Below are 19300 nucleotides of genomic sequence, written 5' to 3'. Positions count from 1 at the left end.
TCTATACCTTACAAAACAAAAGCTCTTTAGGGTACTCAATAATTTTTTTTTTTTTTTCTGGAGACAGTATCTGGCTCTGTTGCCCAGGCTGGCTGGAGTGCAGTGGTGAAATCTCGGCCCACTTTAAACTCCACTTCCTGGGCTCAAGCAATTCTCCTACCTCAGCCTCCCAAGTAGCTGGGACCACAGGCATATGTCACCACGCTCAGCTAATTTTTGGATTTTTTAGTAGAGATGGGGTTTCATCATGTTGGCCAGGCTGGTCTCAAACTCCTGACCTCAAGGGATCCACTTGCCTTGGCCACCCAAAGTGCTGGGATTACAGGCCTGAGCCACTGCGCCCTGCTGGTACTCAACATATATATAGATTTTCTTTCTGAGTTGGAGTTTCATTCTGTCACCTTGGCTGGAGTACAGTGGTGTGATCAGGCATGAGCCACCATGCCTGGCCTCAATGATTTTTAAGAGCAGGGGGACCCAAACATTTGAGAACTGCTGGCTCAGATGATCTTAGAGTTTGTAGCTGGGCCCGGTGGCTCAGGCCTATAATCCCAGCATTTTGGGAGGCTGAGGTGGGTGGATTGCTCGAGCTCAGGAGTTCAAGACCAGTCTGGCCAACATGGAGAAACCCCATCTTTACAACAAAATACAAAAACATTAGCTGGGCATGGTGCACACACCTGTCATCCCAGCTACTCTAGAGGCTGAGGTGGGAGGATCGCTTGAGCCCTGGAAGTGGAGGTTGTGGTGAGCCAAGATCATGCCACTGCACTCCAGTCTGGGTGTCAGAGTGAGATACTATCTCAAAAACAAAAAAAAAAATAGAAGAAGAAGAAGAATTTGTAACAATAATATATGCAGGCTGGAGCATTTGGCATAAATTAAATAGGGTTACTTGGTGAAAACTCAGGTTTTTAACTTGAAAGCTGCCTGGTACAGCTATAGGTTGTAGGTGCGGTGGTGGCTCACACCCATAATCCTAGCACTTCAGGAAGGCCAAGGTAGAAGGCTCGCTTGCGGCCAAGAGTTCAAGACCAACCTTGGCAACATAGCAAGAACTTGTTTCTACAAAACATAATTTTAAAAAATATTAGCTAGGTGTGGTTGCACTCACCTGTAGTTCCAGCTCCTCAGGAGACTGAGGCAGGAGAATTGCTTGAGTCCAGACGGTCGAGGCTACAGTGAGCTGTGATTATGCCACTGCACTCCCGTCTAGGTGACAGAGTAAGACTCTGTCAATGAATGAATGAATCAATACAAGTAAATATAAATAAATACATAAAAATATTGCTGGCTTTTTACAGTATGTTGTTCAAAACCAGACCCAACAAACTCACTTACGTGAGTTAATTTTGAGGCCACAAATACCTATCACATCTTGGGTGATATCAGAGAAACATTTGAGTAGAGAGGAAGTTGCATAGCACAGTTCACTCATAAAGTAGAAATGGTATATTCACAAGAACTTGAGAAAGTTCGAGGTGTGGTGACTCTTGCATGCATGAGCAGGTTGTTTATCTACTCCTGAGGCAGATAATAAAGCTGTCCCAGAAACTACTCACCCCTATTGCTTTGTGAGCAGAGCCCTATAGTTCTCTCTCAGCTGAAGCAAAACATGCTGCCTACATTTAAAAGGGGTCTTGAGGTTTTGGCTCCAGTTTCTGTCTCATCTTTACAGTTTTCACAGGATTATATTTTCAGCAAATAGAACAGCTCTAGAAACTTCCTTGGATGTGCCTTTAAAGTTTACACCAAGGCTGGCTTAAGATTGTAGTCAGTTTCTCTCTCCCATGGTAATAAGACCACATATGTCTGGCTAATTGTGTTAACTGGCAATGGCAGAATGAAAGAAAATGGAATTCTAATGGTAAAACACAATTATATAAGGATGTAGCCAAAGAACCATAGGGCATCTCACCAACAATACATTTTTTTACAATTTTAGGGAAGAGAGAAATAAACTCTAAATAAAATCATGGGCTGGGTGCAGTGGCTCACGCCTGTAATCTCAGCACTTTGGGAGGCCAAAGCAGGTGGATCACCTGAGGTCAGGAGTTCGAGACCAGCCTGGCCAAAATGGTGAAACCTCTTCTCTACTAAAAATACAAAAATTAGCCAGGCATGGTGGCAGGCACCAGTAATCCCAGCTACTTGGGAGGCTGAGGCAGGAGAATCGCTTGAACGTGTTAGGTGGAGGTTGCGGTGAGCCGAGATCGCACCAGTGCACTCTAGCCTGGGTGACAGAGTGAGACTCCATCTCAAACAAACAAACAAACAAACAAACAAAAACCACAAAAACCAGCCAGGCTTGGTGGTGGGCACCTGTAATCCCAGCTACTCTGGAGGCTGAGGCAGGAGAATTGCTTGAACTCGGGAGGTGGAGGTTGCAGTAAGCTGAGATCTTGCCATTGCACTCCAGCCTGAACAACAGACTCCATCTCAAATAAATAAATAAATAAAATCATGTTTCGTTGGGCTGTATGTATAAGGATCAGCATCAGATCTTGACAGTGAAGTGAACCCAGGGTCCTTAATTGAGATAGATGTGGAATGTTGTATTAAAAAAACAAACAAACAAACAAACAAAAACCCTTGTCCGAAACAGCTGCGACTGAGTTGTCAATTAAGGCTGTTTCTCTGTATCAGAGTGACTTAGAAAAACAAACGAAAAAAGAAAAACAAAATTAAAAAATAAATAAAGTGACTTAGATCCTCCAGGCAAGAATGGATGTTTCATTGTTACTGATAAATAAATTTAAATAGTACATTTTCTGATAGTCTGTAATTTTAGAGAATAATGTTTCTCACTGAGTAAGAACATAATAGTCATTCAAAAATGTCTCGGCTGGGTGCGGTGGCTCACACCTGTAATCACAACACTTTTGGAGGCTGAGGTGGGTGGATTACTTGAGGTCAGGAGTTCGAGACCAGCCTGGCCAACATGGTAAAACCCCGTTTTTACAAAAATTCACCTGACCGTGGTGGCGGGTGCCTGTAATCCCAGCTACTCGGGAGGCTGAGGCAGGAGAATCACTTGAACCTGGGAGGCAGAGGTTGCAGTGAGCAGAGATCGTGCCACTGCACTCCAGCCTAGGCAACAGATCAAGACTCCATCTCAAAAAAAAAAAAAAAAAAAAAAAAAGGGAGATCATTATGACAATTTACAGCTGCAGCATGTCTTTGGGAGAAACTTAGTTTTGCAGCTGGTTTTATCTGTGTCTGTCTCAACCTGCTATAAATGATGGCAGATTTCTCTTTTCTCTCATGGATATAGTTATATAATATAAAACTTAATTTTATATAAATATATACTGCATATAATATATGTTATATATATTATATATAAGCATATATATGTTTTATATATAAGGAAAAAAGAGTCCAGGCTGGAGTGCAATGGTGCCATCATAGCTCATTGCAGCCTCTGACTCCTCGACTAAAGGGATCCTCCTGCCTGCAGCTCCCAGAGTAGTTGGGACTACAAGGCATGAGACACCACACCGGGTTAATTTTTAATTTTTTTGTAGAAACAGGGCCTCCTTATGCTGCCCAGGCTGGTCTATAACTCCTGGCCTCAGGCAGTCCTCCTATCTCCCACAGTGCTGGGATTACAGGCCTGAGCCATCCCTCTAGGCTCACTAATCTAATTTTTACTTTCTCTTCTCTTAGCTGGGAAAAGGTTAGTTCTCTTAGTAAAGAGGTGCCTTGGAGGGGATTCTAGAAATGGTTAGAAAGCTCAGCTTCACCTTAAATACAACCAAAGCTACTCAAGTATGTCAGCAAAGAAAGTCTGTTTTTTAAAAGAAGAGTTGGCTGGGTGTGGTGGCTCATGCCTGTAATCCCAGCACTTTGGGAGGCTGAAGTGGGTGGATCACCTGAGGTCAGGAGTTTGAGACCAGCCTGGCCAACATGGCGAAACCCTGTCTCTACTAAAAGTACAAAAATTAGCCGGGCATGGATGGCAGGAGCCTGTAATCCCAGCTACTCAGGAGGCTGTGGCAGGAGAATAGCTTGAACCTGGGAGGTGGAGGTTGCAGTGGCCCAAGATCCCGCCACTGCACTCCAGCCTGGGCGACAAGAGCAAGACTCCGTCTCAAAAATAAATAAAAAAATAAGTAAATAAATAGTTAAGTATGAGATCAGTCTCCCTTCCCCCATCAGTAAATCAAAACAACGATTAGGAGACATATTTTAATAGTTCCAGTAAAAACTCCAGGCTAGGCTGGGCACGGCTCATGTCGTAATCCCAGCACTTTGGGAGACCAAGGCAGGAGGGTTGCTGGAGCCTAGGAGTTCCAGACCAGCTTGGACAATATGGTGAAACCACATCTCAAAAAACAAAAACAAAAAACTCCAGACTATGATCACACAGGCAAATATACAGAGAAGGTAAGGTGAAAGGAGAAGTATGTGTTTGACTACAATTTCAGGGCTGGGGGCAGGCCTGGAATCTAAGCCTTCTTTACCATCTCTGCAACCATCATCATTTGTTGCTGATAGGATTGGGGTTGGCTTCAAGTTTTGGTCCTGTAGATCTGATTGGCTCTGTACCACAGAAGTGGAAAGCTGGGCAAACACATGGGAGTGGGTCCTGGAAAGGGCCTAGTCATACTGGGGCCTCTGGGGTTCCACATCACTGGATGAAGGCAGCCAGGCATTACGACTTTCATAGACTCCAGGTACTTTTAATGGAGCCCCTTTCCTCCATTAAAAAAATACATAAAATTGTACGTTATCTTTATTTTATTTTTTTAGAGATGGGGTCTCTGTCACCCAGGCTAGAGTGCAGTGGTGCAATCATAGCTCACTGCAGCCTTGACCTTGTGCACTCAGGCTATCCTTCCTCAGCTTCCCGAGTAGCTGGGACTACAGGCGCATGTCACCACAACCAGCTAATTATTTTATTTTTTGTAGAGACAGGTCCTCTCTATGTTGCCCAGGGTGGTCTCAAACTCCTAAGCTCAAGTGATCCTCCCGCCTCAGCCTCCCAAAGTGATGGGATTACAGGCATGTATATATATTTTTAAAATATATTTTAAAAATATATTTTTGGCAAAGCGCAGTGGCTCAAGGCTGTAATCTCAGCACTTTGGGAGGCCGAGGTGGGTAGATCACCTGAGGTCAGGAGTTCGAGACCAGCCTGGACAACATGGTGAAACTCCACCTCTAGTAAAAATACAAAATTAGCTGGGTGTGGTGGTGCATGCCTGTAATCCCAGCTACTTGGGAGGCCTAGGCAGGAGAATCACTTGAACCCAGGAGGCGGAGGTTGCAGTGAGCCAAGATTCGCCATTGCACTCCAGCCTGAGCAAAAGAGCAAAACTCCGTCTCTAAATAAATAAATAAATAAAAAATAATTGCATACTTAAAATCTTCTGGCCCTGGCCAGTTGCAGTGGCTCATGCCTGTAGTCCAACATTTTGGGAGGCCAAGGCAGGAGGACTGCTTGAGCCCAGGAGTTCGAGACCAGCCTGGGCAACATAGGGAGACCTCTGTCTCTACAGTGGGTGTGATGGCATGCACCTGCCTCAGCTACCCAGTGAGCTGAGATCGTGCCACTGCACTCCAGCCTGGGTGACAGAGTGAGACCCTGTCTCAAAAAAGAAAACAAAAGAGAAGGAGCCCTCTTCCTTTCTCCGCCATCGTGGTGTGTTCTTGACTCCGCTGCTTGCCATGTCTTCTCACAAGACTTTCAGGATTAAGCGATTCCTGGCCAAGAAACAAAAGCAAAATCGTCCCATTCCCCAGTGGATTCGGATGAAAACTGGAAATAAAATCAGGTACAACTCCAAAAGGAGACATTGGAGAAGAACCAAGCTGGGTCTATAAGGAATTGCACATGAGATGGCACACATATTTATGCTGTCTGAAGGTCACGATCATGTTACCATATCAAGCTGAAAATGTCACCACTATCTGGAGATTTCGACGTGTTTTCCTCTCTGAATCTGTTATGAACACGTTGGTTGGCTGGATTCAGTAATAAATATGTGAGGCCTTTCATTTAAAAAAAAAAAAAAAGAGAAGGAAAGAAAAAGAGAAAGTGAGAAAGAATCTTCCAGCCCTTAAGAGCTCTGTGAAACGTCAGTTTGCTCTGGCCGCTTTCCCATTTTGATCTCGGGCTGGCGTCAGGCCCACTGCAGGATCCCTGGCACCCCAAGAAGCTAACCCAGATGGCGGGAGAAGTGTTCTATTAACCCAGCCAAGCTGGCTCAGTGCATCTCTCCACCTCAGTCTCTGGTGTTGGCTTCCATGCACTCGGGAAAACTGCCCACTTGTCCCCAGGCTTCCAAGGAGGCCCACGTGACTGTCTGAGCTCCCAAAAGGTTTTCTTGCACAATAGCCCTCCTGTTTTGGCAGGCTCAGGTGCAAAGGCATATCGGTCTCCCCAAAGCTGAGAGGCGCGAAACCAACACTTGCGAATCAGATTCTGGCCTCTCACTGAGCAGGGAGGTTCTTTCCTCAGGGGAGAGCAGTAATCCCACAGGATCATTTCTTCCTTGAGGAAGAAATAACTGAACTAGCCACTGTTGCGCTACACCTGAGACTGAGTTGTGTCTGAGACTAACTGCTTCACGGTGTCCAGCATGCTGGGGATTTATGTGGGGTTTATGGCAGAAGATCCCCACAAGATAATGGGGTGCCATCTTTTCCACACCAGGAAGTGGAATTTGAGAGAAGTTAACTTATTCCTATGTGGCTCAGATCACCACAGTCCCCCTAAAGAAGCTGTTAAAATTCTATACATGCTGGGTAAAATATTCTTTGTCTACAGTAATGTAAGTGCGTCTCATGATTAGATTAAGGCTTTAATTTTTTTAGGTTTATTTTTAGGGTCTCGCTCTGTCACCCAAGCAGGAGTGCAGTGGTGTGATCATGGCTCACTGCACCCTCAAACCCCTTGGCTTAAGCGATCTGCTAGCCTCTACCTCCTAAAGGGCTGGGATTACAGGCACGAGCCACAATATCTGGCCTTGATTAGGTTAAGGGGTTTTTGGTTGTTTTTTGAGATGGAGTCTCACTCTGTAGCCCAGGCTGGAGTGTAGTGGTGCCATTTTGGCTCACTGCAACCTCTGCCTCTGGGGTTCAAGCAATTCTCCTGCCTCATCCTTGCGAGTAGCTGGGATTGCAGGTAACCACCACACACTGGCCAATTTTTTTTTTTTTTTTTTTTTTTTGAGACAGAGTTTTGCTCTTGTTGTCCAGGCTGGAGTGCAATGGTGTGATCTTGGCTCACGACAACCTCCGCCTCCCAGGTTCAAGCGGTTCTCCTGCTTCAGCCTCCTGAGTAGCTGGGATTACAGGCATGCACCATCATGTCCGGCTAATCTTTTGTATTTTTAGTACAGTATAGGTTTTTCCATGTTGGTCAGGCTGGTCTCGAACTCCCGACCTCGGGTGATCTGCCCGCCTCAGCCTCCCAAAGTGCTGGGATTACAGGCATGAGCGACCGTGTCTGGCCCACACCCATCTAATTTTTGTATTTTTAGTAGAGACGGGTTTTCTCCATGTTGGTCAGGCTGGTCTCAAACTCCTGACCTCAAGTGATCCTCCTGCCTTGGCCTCCCGAAGTGCTGGGATTATAGGCATGAGCCACCTTGCCTGGCCAGGTTAAGGTTTTAAATGTTTATTGCATCAGAGCCATAGCTAAATCTTGTTTTCCTGTAAGTATGCCCTGCACATCTGATAGTCAAGTTTTCTCAGAAACCATTGAGGGTGAGAGGGGGTGGGATCAGGGGCAGAAAACTGGAACCTCCACACAGTCCTAGATGATCATGTGGAGTCTGGAACATGCTTTCCACTATTTTGAGTTTTTTCTTCTATGCTGGCTGTGGTGGCTCACGCCTGTAATCCCAGCACTTTGGGAGGCCAAAGTGAGAGGGCTGCTTGAGCCTAGGAGTTCAAAACCAGCCTGGCAACATAGTGGGACCCTGTCTCTACAAACAGACAAACAACAACAACAAAAAGAGCTGGAAAATAGCTGGGTGTGGTGGCAGGCGCCTGTGGTCTCAGCTACTCAGGAGGCTGAGATGGGAGGGTCGCTTAGGCCTGGGAGGTCGAGGCTTCAGTGAACCGAGATCGTGCCACTGCATTCCAGCCTAGGCAAGAGAGTGAGACCTATCTCAGAAAAATAGAAGTTTTAAAACAAACACATAGTTAATTGTAAGAACGAAATAGTATATTCAGCAGATACTATTCTGAAACAACCAAACAATATTTCTACAAATATAGTAGAAAATGTGTAAGGACATGCATGGGGATGATATATACACACTAGCTTCAGGATGATTTCCTCTGGAGAGGGAAAGGAAAGATGCTTGAGTAATATCTGTTTTAAAAACAGAGGAGTGAGGCAAATGTGGGGAAATGTCAACATCTGTTAAACTCGGGGAGGGTACATGGCCGTGTTATATTACTTTTTTGGATGTGTGAAACCTTTCATAATTCAAATTTTTAATTAAAATTACAAACATTGGGAAAAAAATGTCCATCGATAATGGTTGTCTTAGGATACTGGAAATAAAGGAAAATTGTCTAACTTGCTACATGTTCTATAAGACCACCTCTGACGTGTTGTTTAAAACATGACACACTTGCTTGAATGATTTAAAAATGGTAACCATCCGGAGAGTCAGAAGATAACAACAGGGCGCAGAACAGAGAAAACTGACACATTGAACAAGCCTGCCCTGGGTCCGATATACCTATCTTTGGGAGGTAACAATGAAACCTTAACCTAGCCAGCAAAAGTGATTCCCAGTCTATTAATAGAGTCGTCAATTCAAACTCACACTGTTAATCAGCTATAAGGTGGGCAGAGGACTTTCAGGCTAAGCATACCTTACGAGCAGAGATGACGAAGGAGAGCATTGGAGACCCAACAGGAGGCCAAATGAATACTAGTTCAAGGTCAAAGAGGCAATCCCGGCGATTGAAGCAGCGCAGGAAGTGTCCAATGGTGCCGCTATGCCGGGGCGTCGATTGCACCCGCTCACCCCGACGCGGTGCGAGGCGCCGCCGGAAGGGGCGGAGCGGGTCGAATATGGTAAAAGAGAGCCCGAGCTTCGCGCCTGGGTCTGGAGGAGGTCTTGCGAAAGCCGCCTCGAGCGCGCTCCGCGGCTGCTGGTCCCAGTATGGTCGATGATGCTGGTGCCGCTGAGTCCCAGCGGGGCAAACAGACACCGGCCCACTCCCTGGAGCAGCTGCGTAGGTTACCACTTCCGCTGCCACAGATTCGCATCCGGCCCTGGTGGTTTCCGGTGCAGGAACTGAGAGACCCTTTGGTGTTCTACCTAGAGGCATGGCTGGCGGACGAGCTCTTTGGTGAGCGACCCCAGGTGTGCTAGTGGGCTGTCCACCTCCAGTCTGAGAGAGGCTTGGCAGAGCAGCTCTCTACAGTCTCTTTCCCAGATTCGCAAGCCAGGAGTGTTGCAGTGATGCCCACCTTCCAGTTCTTCCCTTCCCTGGCCAACATTCCCTTCAAATCCAGCTTCTAACCTGCCACCGTGCAGCCCCTCAGAGTTTTTCCTTACTTGTTTAGGCCCAGACCGAGCCATAATTCCAGAAATGGAGTGGACGAGCCAGGCCCTGCTGACAGTGGACATAGTGGACTCAGGGAACCTAGTCGAAATCACCGTTTTCGGGCGGCCCCGTGTACAGAATCGGGTGAAGAGCATGCTCCTGTGCCTGGCATGGTTTCACCGAGAACATCGTGCCCGAGGTGAGGGTCTTTGAGAACCTGCATGTGGAGGAAGCCACGAGTGACCGTACTGGCCTTGCTCGGTTTTCTTCCATCCTCTCTTAACCTTCTCAAAATTTCTTGGTTTCCAGACCCCAGGGAGCTAGCTGTACGAAGTTTGTTGGGAGGGGATCCTGGGGTAGGACCTTGGGAAAGTCAGCAGAGATCTGATAGACTCAGACCCATCACTGCCCAAGTCAGCCTCACCTGGGTTACAGCACTATCGCAGATCTTTCTCTCCTCCCCAACTCCCAATCACGGAGTAGTTCGAAACAGCGAACACTTGTCCCTGTCCATGGTTAGTATCAACTGCTTCTCTTCCAGCTGAGAAGATGAAACACCTTGAGAAGAACTTGAAGGCCCATGCATCAGACCCCCACTCTCCCCAGGATCCTGTTGCTTAAGACAACATAGTTACTGTTGGGAACATCTTAACTTTCTAACTTTTGCTGCTAAAGTTGAAGAAAAGCAAGTATAGCATTCTTAAATCCCTGTATTCCTTTTTCCTGTGTCTTGATGGAATGTGGTTTATTTTGTTGCAAGAGTGAGTTTGAACTATTCTAATAAAGAAATGGCTATTTTGCCAAAAGCATTAAGATCTTCACACACTTATAATAAAGCAAATTTATAAAAGATTGACTCCCACTCATGTTTTGCTATGAAGGGTGGGCAGGTGATAGTTTTGTAGGTTTTTTTTTTTTTTTTTTCCTGAATTCCCATCATTTTGAAACTCCTAATCCTTTTATGATTTTCTGGTCAGAGAGAGGCCCTCACCCACAGGGAGCGGATATGCAGGGGCAGATAACCTCACAATTGGTGATCTGTTTTGTTTTTACATAATTGGTCCTCAAACTTTAAAGCTTGTAAGAAATCACCTTGGGAGCTTGTTAAAACACAATTTCCTAGGCTCCTTCTCCAGAGAATTCTGATTCAGTACTGTTGGGGTGGGGCTTAAAATTTCATTTCTGATGAGCTCACACGTACTACTAAAGCAGCTTATCTGAGGCTTTCACTTTGAAGCTGGTAATTGATCCCCCGAAGAGCACCAGCTGTGCGTTTTCCTGGAGTGGGGCATCCATTGGGCAGAGGATGACGTTGCAAGAAGCAAGCCTGGGCGGTCAGCGTTCATTAATAGTAGTTTTCGATTCACCACGGAAGAGCAGGGTTCCCAGGCACCTTGGCTCGTGGATGGCCCCCTGCCTTGGAGCCGGCTGTCTCCCTTTTTCTACAAGGCGAGGCTGCACAGGTGTCTGGCATGGGCCAGGTTGTTTTTCCACTACGTGTTTTACTGAAATTACCAATCTCTGCAAAACAGCTCCTATCCTTGCCGCCCCACTTTCTGGAAGTAGAATTTTTGGGGCAAAAGGTGCCAAAAGCCCTGTGGGTTCAAGCCCAGTTTGGATTGGTTTGACTCATGGAATTTATTCACTCCTTGGCAATAAAGTATTCTAGCCTTTTGCAAGCGTTTTAAACTCACAAGTCTCTTTAATTGTGCTTTTTTGATTAGAGGTGATGTTGAATATTCTCTTTGTTTCAGTTTTACATTTTTCTTTATTCATTCCTTTTTTTTTTTTTTTTTTTTTTGAGATGGAGTCGCTCTGTCCCCCAGGCTGGAGTGCAGTGGCGCAATCTCGGCTCACTGTACGCTCCGCCTCCCAGGTTCACCCCATTCTCCTGCCTCAGCCTCCCGAGTAGCTGGGACTGCAGGTGCCCGCCACCATGCCCGGCTAATTTTTTGTATTTTTAGTAGAGACGGCGTTTCACTGTGTTAGCCAGGATGGTTTCGATCTCCTGACCTTGTGATCCGTCCGCCTCAGTCTCCCAAAGTGCTGGGATTACAGGTGTGAGCCACCACGCCCGGCGATTCCTTTCTTGACTTCTTTCAACTGGTGAAGATAAGGATTTTTATTTATCTCTATAAGCTTTTGTAACAATGGTCTGTTATTACCAGTATTTTCTACCCTCTTAAATTTTTTTTTGCATGTGGAAGATTTTTATTTTATGTAGTTAATTACTGTTTCCTATGTGTTCTCCCATGTCCCCACCCTTTTAAGTTTAGGAGCTCCTAATTTTCTCCCATAGAAATTTGATGAATGCTTTCAAGTTTTTCCTGGTGAGTTTTTTTTTTTTTTTGAGACAGAGTCTCGCTCTGTCGCCCATGCTGGAGTGCAGTGGCGCAATCTCGGCTCACTGCAAGCTCCGCCTCCCGGGTTCACGCCATTCTCCTGCCTCAGCCTCCCGAGTAGCTGGGACTACAGGCGCCCGCCACCACGCCCAGCTAATTTTTTTTTGTATTTTAGTAGAGACGGGGTTTCATTGTGTTAGCCAGGATGGTCTCGATCTCCTGACCTCGTGATCCACCCACCTCGGCCTCCCAAAGTGCTGGGATTACAGGCGTGAGCCACCGTGCCCAGCTTTCCTGGTGAGATTTTTATTGTTTATTTTTATTTATTTTTGAGATGGAGTCTCGCTCTGTTACCCAGGCTGGAGTGCAGTGGTGTGATCTCGGCTCACTACAACCTCCGCCTCCCGTATTCAAGCAATTCTTCTGCCTCAGCCTCCCAAGTAGCTGGGATTACTGGCATGTGCCAACACACCTGGCTAATTTTCGTATTTTTAGTAGAGACGGGATTTCACTATGTTGCAAGGGTGGTCTCAAACTCCTGACCTCAGGTGATTCTCCCGCCTTGGCCTCCCAAAGTGCTGGGATTAGAGGCGTGAGCCACTGCACCTGGCCCTGGTGGGATTCTTATTTTTATTTATTTATTTTATTTTATTTTTTGAGACAGAGTCTTGCTTTGTCGCCCAGGCTGGAGTGCAGTTGCATGATCTTGGCTTACTGCAACCTCCGTCTCCCAGGTTCAAATGATTCTCCTGCCTCAGCCTCCTGAGTAGCTGGGATTACAGGTGCGTGCCACCATGCCCAGCTAATTTTTTGTATTTTTAGTAGAGATGGGGTTTCACCATGTTAGCCAGGATGGTCTCAGTTTCCTGACCTCGTGATCCACCTGCCTCAGCCTCCCAAAGTGCTGGTATTACAGGCGTGAGCCACCATGCCTGACCCCTGGTGGAATTTTTATAAAACCATTGAACATTTTGGGTGTTTGTTGAGACAGTCTCACTCTGTCACCCAGGCTGGAGTGCAATGGTGCAATCTCGGCTCACCGAAACCTCTGCCTCCCGGGTTCAAGCGATTCTCTTGCCTCAGCCTCCCGAGTAGCTGGGATTACAGGCACCTGCCACCATGCCCGGCTAATTTTTGTATTTTTAGTAGAGAATGGCCAGTCTGGTCTCGAACTCGTGCCCTCAACTGATCCACCTGCCTTGGCCTTCCAAAGTGGTGGGATTACAGGCATAAGCTACTGCACCTGGCCCATTAAATATTTTGTTATTGGGGAAAAAGGGGTAAGCTTAAAACCTATTCTGATTTTTCCAAAAATACTGTATGATCCTAAACTCCTTCCATCCTTTGTACACATTAACATATATTGAGGTCCTAATCCCCAGTACCTCAGAATATGACTATATTTGGTCAATATTTGAAATCTTTGACTCTCAAGACTCTTGGCATAGGGCAACCTCTCCTGTTCCTCCATGCTGGGCAGCTGGCTTGGCTTGATGGCATCTATAATTCCAGCATGATATAGAGTTTCCATTTACTGGGTGTTTAGAGAAAGAAGCAGCCATATGAATAGGTGAAACTTAAAGTGTCAGTTCCGATAAAGATGTTCATAGATATTTTGGATATGAGTTGAAAAGGTTGTGAGGGCCGGACATGGTGGCTCAGGCCTGTATTCCCAGCACTTTGGGAGGCTGAGACAGGTGTTGACCAGCCTGGCCAACATGGTGAAACCCAGTCTCTACTACAAATTAAAAAATCAGCCAGGTGTGGTGGTGGGTGCCTGTAATTCCAGCTGCTCAGGAGGCTGAGGCAGGAGAATTGCTTAAACCCAGGAGGTGGAGGTTGCAGTGGAATGCCGTTGCATTCCAGCCTGGGTGACAGAGTGAGACTCCGTCTCAAAAAAAAAAAAAAAAAAGAGTAGACTTGCCCTCTTAAATATTAAAACAGTCTATAAAGCTACTTAATTAAAATAGGGGGTAGATATCAGAAAAAGTAGAAAAGTTACACATGAACATAAAATAGATTGGTAACACTGAGTTTGGGCAAGGACAGTGAAAACAGCTTGTAAAGGAGAGAACCTGACATTCTGGTAAGGTGGGTATTACACAGAGAAAGACAACATACACATTAAGTTTTAGCTCTGCTCTGATGTAGCCTCATTTGAAACTGATTTTGTGTTGATTTTGAATTTAAAGTGTTCTAAAGTTCTCCTAAAATTAGTCAACTATTTTAATAAAATGATTAGCGATTAAAAGTTGCTAATAAGTTATTGTAAATTCAGCTTTATGTGGTAATTCCCTTATTGTAAGATACATGATTATTTTAAACTGGAGTGATAATTGGCGGTGACAAAAAGAGTCTGATAGACATTCACCTGATATTTAAAGTTAGCTTTGAACTTTTAAAAATTACTAGTGATTGGCCGGGCATGCTGGCTCATGCCTGTAATCCCAGCACTTTCGGAGACCCAGGCGGGTGGATCACCTGAAGTCAGATCAGCCTGGCCAACATAGTGAAGCCCCTTCTCTACTAAAAACACAAAAATTAGCTGGGCCTGGTGGCGCAGGCCTGTAGTCCCAGCTACTTGGGAGGCTGAGGCAGGAGAATCGTTTGAACCCAGGAGGCAGAGGTTGTGTTGAGGCGAGATCGAGCCGTTGCACTCCAGCCTGGGCCACAGAGCGAGATTCTGTCTCCAAAATAAAATGAAGATTACCAGTGATTCTTGGTTGGTAAAAAAAAAAAAAAAAAAAAAAATCCTAATTATAGAATTACTGCATGCTATTGTTTAATCCTAGCACCCAGCTGTTGGCTTGCATCCTTCTAGATTAATTCGCAGGCTCAGGGACCTGCATCCCAGCGCCCTGACCAAAGCTGTGACCCTAGGGAAGCCAAAGTGTTCTCTGCTGGGGCTCCTCGCTGCCATAGTAACTGAGGAAAGAGTAGCCGGTGCCTGTATCTTGCTGGTGTCCACGACCTTCGTGGAAGGTGGGTGACCCAAGCAAGACCTGAAGACTGCAACAGTGCAGCCCAAGAGTGCAGCTTGGGTCTCTTCGTTTCCCACTTCCCCGATGTCATTTTCCCCAGCTGGGAAAGTGTTCTGTGACAGAGTAGCAATATACCCAGGGCCTTCCAAATCCAGCAGGCCCCCAAGCGACCCAGTTTTCTCATCGCAAGTCACCTTGAGTAGAACGACAGCGGGCTTGGAGAGGTTTCCTAGTGGGCCAGAGAGGCTTCTCACCTGTTAAAGCCAGATGCGCGCGGTTAAGGAGTACAAGGGGCACACCGGACCACAGCCGGGGAAGATTGCCACCTCGGGCGGCTAGGAACCACAGGCCCCACCTGCCTCGAGGTAGAGAGCTGCGCAGGGCAGAACTGGGCTGTTGGAGGAATGCGCCTTTCCCTCCCCTCTACCTTCCAAAATACAGACGTTAGGGAAATGCAATTATTTATTAGAACTCAAGTTTGTGTTGGCAACCATTCAACAGGTGTAAAACAAAAACAATCCACATCATCCTTCCTCGCCACCCCAGCTTCCTGGACTTAAGTGAGGCGGGGGGGAGGCGGGGGGCGGGCTTCCACTTTGCAATTCTTTATTAGAACTCAAGTTTGTGTTTGCAACCATGCAACAGAAAGGGTAAAACAAAAAATCCACATCGTCTCCCCAACCTCAGCTTCTGGGAGGAAATACGGGCTTTCACTTTAACCCCTGACTGGCTCTGGCTCCAGGGCCTGAGATGCCTTCATAATCTGGTAACTGGGTCCCGGGCATCCTCGCGAAACCGCTGGGTCACTGCCTTGCTGGCAGCTTCGGGGGATCGCTGGGTCCCCGACTGGTTGGCAGCCTGGAGAGACTGCTGGGTCCCGGCCTCCTGCACCTCCACCGGAGAACCCTGTGTCCCGACCTCCTGGACTTCCACCGAACGCTGGGTCCCGGCCTCCCGGACCTCCACCGAACGCTGCGTCCCGGCCTCCCGGACTTCTATTGAAGACCGCTGGGTCTCGGCCTTCTGAGTGGCGACATCCTGGGCGAGGGCCTTTCCTGAGCCTGGAAGAAGAGCAGTGTGCAGAGGCCACAGCTGTGTCTCTATATCCTCTCCAAAAAAGGACAGTCACCCAAGCGGCCTGCGGGAGTAGGAGCCAGGAATCCCAGAACGAGGGTTCAGTTTGGCCTTCTGGATCCGTGGCAGCGAGAACCGCCCCCTCCCCCACCCACCAACCGCGGGCCGACTGGGAGGGCGAGACTGTCGCCCCAGCAGCCAGGAAACCCCAGGATCACTCCTACGGAGCCAGGGTTTGCTCCAGGTAGCCCTATTCCCAGCCCCGTACCTTTCGCCTGGAGCTGGCGGTGATAGTCAGCCAAGTTCATGATCATCTTGATTGTGTCCTCCTGGTAAGAAGGCCTCCCAAATACCAAGATCTCAGCCTCGCCGTTAGGGTCCAATCGATTCACGTGAATCAAGATTTGGGACATCCCCTGGACGTGCGGGATGCGTTCTCCGCCCCGGCCTGCGCGGGTAGCAGAGAGGCTGTCAGGGACCGGTGGCTCCCGGGGGTCTTGGGAGGGGAAGGTGGAAGGAGGAGACAGCCAGAGGGCATTGGCTACTGGTGAGGATTGCCCTGGAACGCAGCCAGAATATGTGGGGTGTGGGTATGGGTGGCAGAAAGAAGCCGCATGGGGGCTGCCCCTTCTTGGTCCACTCACCGAAGATCTTTTCCACCAGCCAAACCTCAAGGCGAACTACCTTCGGATTCTTCAGGAACTCAGAGTGGAACCAGGAGAACCGCTTAGGGAGGTGACCGAGCACCTCCACTGGCATTGCTTTTGGCTGCATCAGTTGCACGAGCGTCGGAAACCGCCTGGGAGCGTCCATGCTGCGGCCAGTCCTGCAGGAGACAAGAACACCACAGCAAACCCAAAGGCCGAGCTGGAGCTGGGAGACTAGAACCGCGGTTCCGCCTGGGCCTTATTTCAAGGGCTTTTGGCCAGCCCCTCCTCTCTAGCCGCGCCCTTCTTATTGGGTCCCAGGCCTCGCCTCCGCCTCCAGGAGCCCCGGCTTCTTCCGAGGCCGCACAAGTGCACCGGTTCCTGGGCTGCTCTTAGAGTGTCCCTTCTGTCAGGAGCAGCCCTTTTCCCAGCGCACCCGGTAGGAGGAACCGGGCTCTGGGCACCAGGAATCCGCTGGTGCCCAGCGGGAGTCTTAACCATGGACTCAGGAAGGCGTGGGCAAGCCCAGTATCTCTCCCAGAGGAAAGAACTAATACTTGCAGAATGAATACTTCATAGGTCCTTCACACGCTTCTGATCCCTGGCCACTACGTTTCCTCCCTCTGGACCAGGTTTTCAGATTATTCTGTCACTTGCCTGAGACTGCTGAGTACAGAGCAGAATAAGCGCCCGCCTTTTTTTTTTTCTTTCTTTCTTTCTTTTTTTTTTTTCTGTTATAGGGTCTGTGTAGTGAGATTTGCATAGTAAAAAAAAAAAAATGGATAGAAAAAAAGTTATGGGGCCTGGCTATGTTGCCCAGGTTGGCTTCGAACTCCAGGGCTCAAAAAAATCCTCCCTCTTTAGCCTCCCCAGTAGTGGGACTATAGCACGCTTTTAATTAATGCAGCCATGAACACACCTAACCACAGATAGTTCTCGTGGTTTGGACACAAGATGAGATTCCTTGAAAATTTTTGACATCTCTATTCTCTTTTTAATTTTTAATTTTTAAAATTTGCTGCAGGGTCTCTCTGTGTCACCCAGGCTAGGGGGCAGTGGTGTGATTATAGCTCACTGCAGCCTCCATCTCCTGGGCTCAAGAGATCCTCCCTCCTCAGCTCCCCCAGTAGCTGGGACTACAAGCCCCCCCGCCACCATGCCCAGTGATGCCTCTGTTCTCTAAATAACACAATTATATTTGTCTCTTTCTTCCTTCCTTTCTTTTTTCCTTTCCCTTTTCCTTTCCTTTCTTTTCCCCTTCCCTTTCTGACAAGGGTTCGTTATGTTGCCCAAGCTGGTCTCAAGCAATCCTTCTGGCCTGGGCAAAATGATAAAACCCTATCCCTACAAAAAATACAAAAATTAGCTGGACTAGGTGGCACGCACCTGTAGTCCCAGCTACTCGGAAGGCTGAGGTGGGACAATCCCTTGATCCCAGAGAGGCTGAGGCTACAGTAAGCAGTGATGGTGCCTCCCCACTCCCCCCTGGGTGACAGAGTGAGACCCTGTCTCAAAAATAATAGTAATAATAACTGTTTTAGATGTGTTGCTATAAGATAAATTATAATTTATAATTTATTTTTATTCAGTATTGAAATACTGAAGAGAACTTCAGGTTTGCCACATTAATAGGCCGAATGTATATATTCAGACCACGCCCAACCGGCTGAATATATTTGATATGTAGGAATGATTTAGTAGTTGGGAAATTCTTATTTGCTAATTGAGATGATTAAAGTACTTTGCAAAACAACAAGAAAAAAAAAACCATTAAAAATGGGGCAAAGCCGGGCACAGTGGCTCACGCCAGGAGTTCTAGACCAGCCTGGCCAACATGGTGAAATCCTGTCTCTATTAAAAATACAAAAATTAGCCGGGCATGGTGACGGGCACCTGTAATCCCAGCTACTCAGGAAGCTGAGGCGTGAGAATCGCTTGAACTCCTGAGGCGAAGGTTGCAATGAGCTGATATCAGGCTACTGAACTGCAGCCTGCTGGATAGAGCGAGACTGTCTCCACAAAACAAACAAACAAAACCGGGCAAGGAGCATGAAGAGATATTTCTCAAAAGAAGAAATACAGGCAGCCTACAAACACATGAAAAGATGCTCAGCATAACTAATCAGAAGAGGAATGCAAATTAAAATCACACCGATATACCATCATACACCAGTCACAATGACTTTTATTAAAAACTCAAAAAACAGGGCGGGTGTGGTGGCTCATGCCTGTAATCCCAGCACTTTGGGAGGCTGAGGGGGGTGGATCACAAGGTCAGGAGTTCAAGACCAGCCTGGCCAACATGGTGAAACCCCATCTGTACTAAAAATACAAAAATTAGCCGGGCGCAGTGGCAGGTGCCTGTAATCCCAGCTACTTGGGAGACTGAGGCGGGAGAATTGCTTGAACTTAGAGGGTGGAGGTTGCAGTGAGCTGAGATTGAGCCACTGCACTCCAGCCTGGGTGACAGAGTGAGACTCCGCCTCAAAAAAAAAAAAAAAAAAAGTCAAAAAACAGGCCGGGCGTGGTGGCTTACACATGTGATCCCAGCAATTTGGGAGGCCAAGGCGGGAGTATCACCTGAGGTTAGGAGTTCAAGACCAGCCTGGACAACATGGTGAAACCCCATCTCTACTAAAAATACAAAAATTAGCGAGATGTGGTGGCAGGGGCCTGTAATCCCAGCTACTCGGGAGACTGAGGCAGGAGAATTGCTTGAACCCGGGAGGCAGAG

At 47.3% G+C, this 19300-nt stretch overlaps 4 protein-coding genes across 6 annotated transcripts in view; 2 read left to right on the top strand and 2 right to left on the bottom strand.

Annotated features, from left to right (window-relative positions):
* The window catches only part of DDX43 (DEAD-box helicase 43), a 39815-nt gene extending 38586 nt beyond the window's left edge, over positions 1-1229 (bottom strand). Inside the window, exon 1 of the mRNA XM_055113875.2 lies at positions 1115-1229. The gene's annotated coding sequence lies outside the window, so the exon portion shown is untranslated. The remainder of the gene's footprint in view (positions 1-1114) is intronic.
* A 4385-nt stretch (positions 1230-5614) lies between these two features.
* LOC100980586 (large ribosomal subunit protein eL39) lies at positions 5615-5975 on the top strand. The gene has a single exon (XM_003809531.5). The coding sequence runs from the start codon at positions 5674-5676 to the stop codon at positions 5827-5829; it is 156 nt and encodes a 51-aa protein (XP_003809579.1). The 5' UTR covers positions 5615-5673; the 3' UTR covers positions 5830-5975.
* A 139-nt stretch (positions 5976-6114) lies between these two features.
* Positions 6115-13291, top strand: OOEP (oocyte expressed protein). The gene is made up of 3 exons (XM_003809530.5): positions 6115-9324; positions 9542-9721; positions 10064-13291. Exons 1-3 carry the CDS (start codon positions 9135-9137, stop codon positions 10141-10143), a joined length of 450 nt encoding a protein of 149 aa, XP_003809578.2. The 5' UTR covers positions 6115-9134; the 3' UTR covers positions 10144-13291.
* Positions 13292-15289: 1998 nt separating this feature from the next.
* Positions 15290-19300, bottom strand: part of KHDC3L (KH domain containing 3 like, subcortical maternal complex member) — a 100886-nt gene continuing 96875 nt past the window's right edge. For all 3 annotated transcript variants that reach the window (XM_034962376.3, XM_034962377.3, XM_034962374.3), the window contains 3 exons: positions 16564-16745; positions 16188-16367; positions 15290-15906 (listed from right to left, as the gene is read on the bottom strand). In XM_034962376.3, the coding sequence (XP_034818267.1) occupies positions 15602-15906; positions 16188-16367; positions 16564-16732 (654 nt within the window). In that variant the 5' untranslated portion in view covers positions 16733-16745 and the 3' untranslated portion in view covers positions 15290-15601. The remainder of the gene's footprint in view (positions 15907-16187; positions 16368-16563; positions 16746-19300) is intronic.

The sequence above is a fragment of the Pan paniscus genome, chromosome 5 (genome assembly GCF_029289425.2).
Source record: "Pan paniscus chromosome 5, NHGRI_mPanPan1-v2.0_pri, whole genome shotgun sequence".
Taxonomy (NCBI): Eukaryota; Metazoa; Chordata; class Mammalia; order Primates; family Hominidae; genus Pan; species Pan paniscus.
This window is presented reverse-complemented; position numbering and strand designations above follow the sequence as displayed.

Bases quoted from the DNA above. Each gene is read 5' to 3' on its own strand.
- OOEP (XM_003809530.5), top strand. From the start codon at position 9,135: ATGGTCGATGATGCTGGTGCCGCTGAGTCCCAGCGGGGCAAACAGACA. The intron at 9,325-9,541 runs GTGAGCGACCCC...TTACTTGTTTAG, and splicing joins GCTGGCGGACGAGCTCTTTG to GCCCAGACCGAGCCATAATT. The intron at 9,722-10,063 runs GTGAGGGTCTTT...CTTCTCTTCCAG, and splicing joins CCGAGAACATCGTGCCCGAG to CTGAGAAGATGAAACACCTT.
- LOC100980586 (XM_003809531.5), top strand. From the start codon at position 5,674: ATGTCTTCTCACAAGACTTTCAGGATTAAGCGATTCCTGGCCAAGAAA.